This window comes from Amphimedon queenslandica, unplaced genomic scaffold, assembly GCF_000090795.2.
Source record: "Amphimedon queenslandica unplaced genomic scaffold, v1.1 AMPQUscaffold_13310, whole genome shotgun sequence".
NCBI lineage: Eukaryota > Metazoa > Porifera > Demospongiae > Haplosclerida > Niphatidae > Amphimedon > Amphimedon queenslandica.
This window is the reverse complement of record NW_003546454.1, coordinates 96,680-99,725: the sequence shown is the minus strand read 5'-3', so window position 1 is coordinate 99,725 and position 3,046 is coordinate 96,680. Positions and strand designations below refer to the sequence as shown.

The window sequence follows — 3,046 nt, the reverse complement described above, 5'->3', positions numbered from 1 at the left end:
TGGCCAGGTGGGATTTTTTTATTTTAATATTTTTTCTAATGCATGTACATGTACATGTACTTATGTTGTGGTAAATTTTGCAAAAAAAATGCTAGGAGAGAATTCTTCATTCCATTACATTTTCTGATGCACTAATCTTAATGTTATTACATTATTTATTATCTATTCTTTCACACAGGTCAGTATGGTGCATTCATATCTGCTGCTCGTGACATTGATGTAGAGCAAAGAGAAGAGAGAATGAAGGAGCTGATCAAGAACCTACCAGAGCTACACTATTATACTCTTGGCTATCTGATCAGGCATCTCAACAGGGTAGAGGCTCACAGCACAGTTAATAAAGTAAGGAATGGACTTTTCTAAACAAGAAATGGGAGAATCATAATTTAAATACATTATGATAGAGTTCTTTCTATTATACATGTAGATGGCTTTGCGTAATCTGTGCTTAGTGTTTGGGCCTACTATTGTGAGGAAGGCAATCAGTGAGGAGAACAATACACTTGTAGCTGATATGAATTATACTTACACGGTGGTGGATTTCTTAATGAAAAAGGTAGGGAATGTTTATACATCATATTATCGGAAGGGAGGAGAGTGTTTGGAACTTTGGGTGTGTGGCAGGAGGGTAAGGGAGAGAATGTTAATTGTTGAGCTATTGTTTTCAAGAGTATGCCCTTGTTGTGTCTTATTTACTTAATCTCATTGTACAACCAAACCCTTTGCTAATTGCTCTACTAGTGATAGTCCATGGCATTGGGCCACACCTTGATGAGGATTGTTAGTCTAATAAGTAATCTTTTAATGTAAGGTGTGTGGAGAGTTTGATGACTTATTGTTAATTGTATGTTCATAACATTTTATTCATTTATTGTATTTTTAATATTGAAGGTTGATGAGTTGTTTACTCCTATACCAACTGATTTCATTGATGGGCCATCAGTCACTCGAGGAGGAGATGGAGTATATTCTCAGTCTCAGGCAGACAATAGGAACAATATGCTACTAAAGAGAGGTCTGTCAGTCTGTCAGTGTGTATTCAGCAGATAGACATAACTGTGCATGTGAATGTAGCTCAAATTAAAATGTGTGGTATTACCAAGAATAGATATTTTACTCTTGCTATTACTTAATGCATTTCATAATAGGACTAAGTGATACTACATTTACTGAGAAGAATAAGAGCACTGCAACACGTATACCAAGAAGGAGCTATGATGAATCAAACACCAGGTAAGAGAGAGAGAGACACTGATCAATGAACAGAGAGAGAAGAGCTTTGTTACTTATAATACTCTTTGTTTTTATCTCTCTCTTTTCTTTATTCTCACAGGATTGGTAGTATGTACAGCAGTCAGGATCATGGTAGTGTTGGTGGTGTTGGTCTCAGTGTTGATGAGTACTGGTTCAGTCAGGACAGCAGAACCAACAGACCTCACAAGAAACGACTAGCAAAGAGCAGACTGATCCTAACTTCAAACAATGACGACCAAATCAAGGACATACCCTCACCACTAGAGCATCCATCTCACTCCTCTCCTCACCTACACAGGCAGGCCGTTAAATCAAAGATCAATCGAAAAATAAGTTATAATCACGCTATGGAGGGTGCCTCCTTGCTGCCCTCTCCGCTAAGTTCTGTGGGTCTGTTAGACGATGAGCCATTCAGCCATCAAGGGCTACACAGTACAGGCCACCCTGTCCTTACCTCATCTCCTCATCACAAATACCACCAGCAGACCAGACCTAAGCTTTCATCTCATCCAGCTCCTCGTCCAACTGGGGGACGTCCTGTGGGCTATTCTGAAGTACATCGGAGACATCGGTACTCCATAAACGATTCACGTCCACCAACGACAGAGATATTTGGTCCATCGTCTGGTAACTGGAACAATAGTTCTATACCGGGGAATAAAGGGCCTCGTAGATCAGTCCCTGAATCAGCTTTATGAAGACCTCATTGTTATTATTATTATTGTTGTTGTTTTTGTTGTTGTCTTGTTGATCATTATTATTATAGCTCCAATATAACACTTACTGCGACACATTGACTGACAGTGATAATAATTTCAAATTTTATGTTGTGTGTGTGTTCTTGTGACCAACCCACTAACTGGCACTTATTTAAAATGCATCATTATAGTGTTCCTCTCTCTCTCTCTCTCATTAATCACATCTAGCAAAACTGTTGAATTTTATTGTATACAGTCATTTTGTGTAATGTTTTTAACAAAATTATTGTGTTTTATTATTTAAAAGAATAACAGCATGAAAATAATTGTAGCAGCAGTAGCATTAAAAATAAAGTTTCAAGTTCTGTTTCTGATGGTTCATCAGGGCTTACGTAGGTAGAACAGTCCAACAGACCTCAGAATGACATTTTCAGAACGAGTGTACTTGTAAGCCAAAGCCTTCACTGAAATAAAGACAAACCAATCAATGGATTATTGTATAATTGGCTATATTTGCTGCAATTTAATTTTGCAGTTTGCTACTTATTATACAATTTTAATCCCACAAAGCATAATAGTTAATGCACAACATATCTACACCAGCAAAATTAAACCCAGCATAGATTAAATTTTGCTCAAGTACCAAAAAATAACAAAATATAAATCCCCCTAACATTTTCACCCATAGTGTACTTACAAGCAGTGTATGTGGGTTTAACAGGAACTGGCGCATTAGTGGGTTTAGGACTCACAGTCACTTTATTAGCAACAGAATGTGAACTCTCAGTTGGAGTACCTAATCAATAATGAATATAATTTATAAATAATAGACTCTCAATTACTAATAGTTGGTAGTGGCCCAGTGATACGTTTCCCATTATATATATGGGAATAGTCTCCATTCCCTTGGAATTTCCTCACACATCCTGACATGAGCATATCAACTCCATTTTGTTCAGTAAGAGTCAATCGTAACTGCATGAGACTGATTGGAATAAACACAGTGACTAGCTTACCTTATGAGGGACACCAGTATAACTGTAATAAGCAGAACACTGTCTCCTATATCCTACTACACGACACGAGTACCGCAC

At 37.5% G+C, this 3,046-nt stretch overlaps 2 protein-coding genes across 2 annotated transcripts in view; one reads left to right on the top strand and one right to left on the bottom strand.

Moving 5' to 3' along the window:
- LOC100634361 (rho GTPase-activating protein 23-like) overlaps window positions 1-2,258 on the top strand; it is a 12,355-nt gene extending 10,097 nt beyond the window's left edge. The window contains exons 13-17 of the mRNA XM_019998665.1: window positions 179-342; window positions 428-556; window positions 892-1,015; window positions 1,149-1,233; window positions 1,334-2,258. Of these exons, the coding sequence (XP_019854224.1) occupies window positions 179-342; window positions 428-556; window positions 892-1,015; window positions 1,149-1,233; window positions 1,334-1,952 (1,121 nt within the window). The 3' untranslated portion in view covers window positions 1,953-2,258. The remainder of the gene's footprint in view (window positions 1-178; window positions 343-427; window positions 557-891; window positions 1,016-1,148; window positions 1,234-1,333) is intronic.
- Window positions 2,192-3,046, bottom strand: part of LOC109583359 (uncharacterized) — a 10,959-nt gene continuing 10,104 nt past the window's right edge. Inside the window, exons 8-11 of the mRNA XM_019998670.1 lie at window positions 2,969-3,046; window positions 2,795-2,927; window positions 2,650-2,748; window positions 2,192-2,416 (exon numbers count right to left, since the gene is read on the bottom strand). Coding sequence (XP_019854229.1) covers window positions 2,334-2,416; window positions 2,650-2,748; window positions 2,795-2,927; window positions 2,969-3,046 — 393 coding nt within the window. The 3' untranslated portion in view covers window positions 2,192-2,333. The remainder of the gene's footprint in view (window positions 2,417-2,649; window positions 2,749-2,794; window positions 2,928-2,968) is intronic.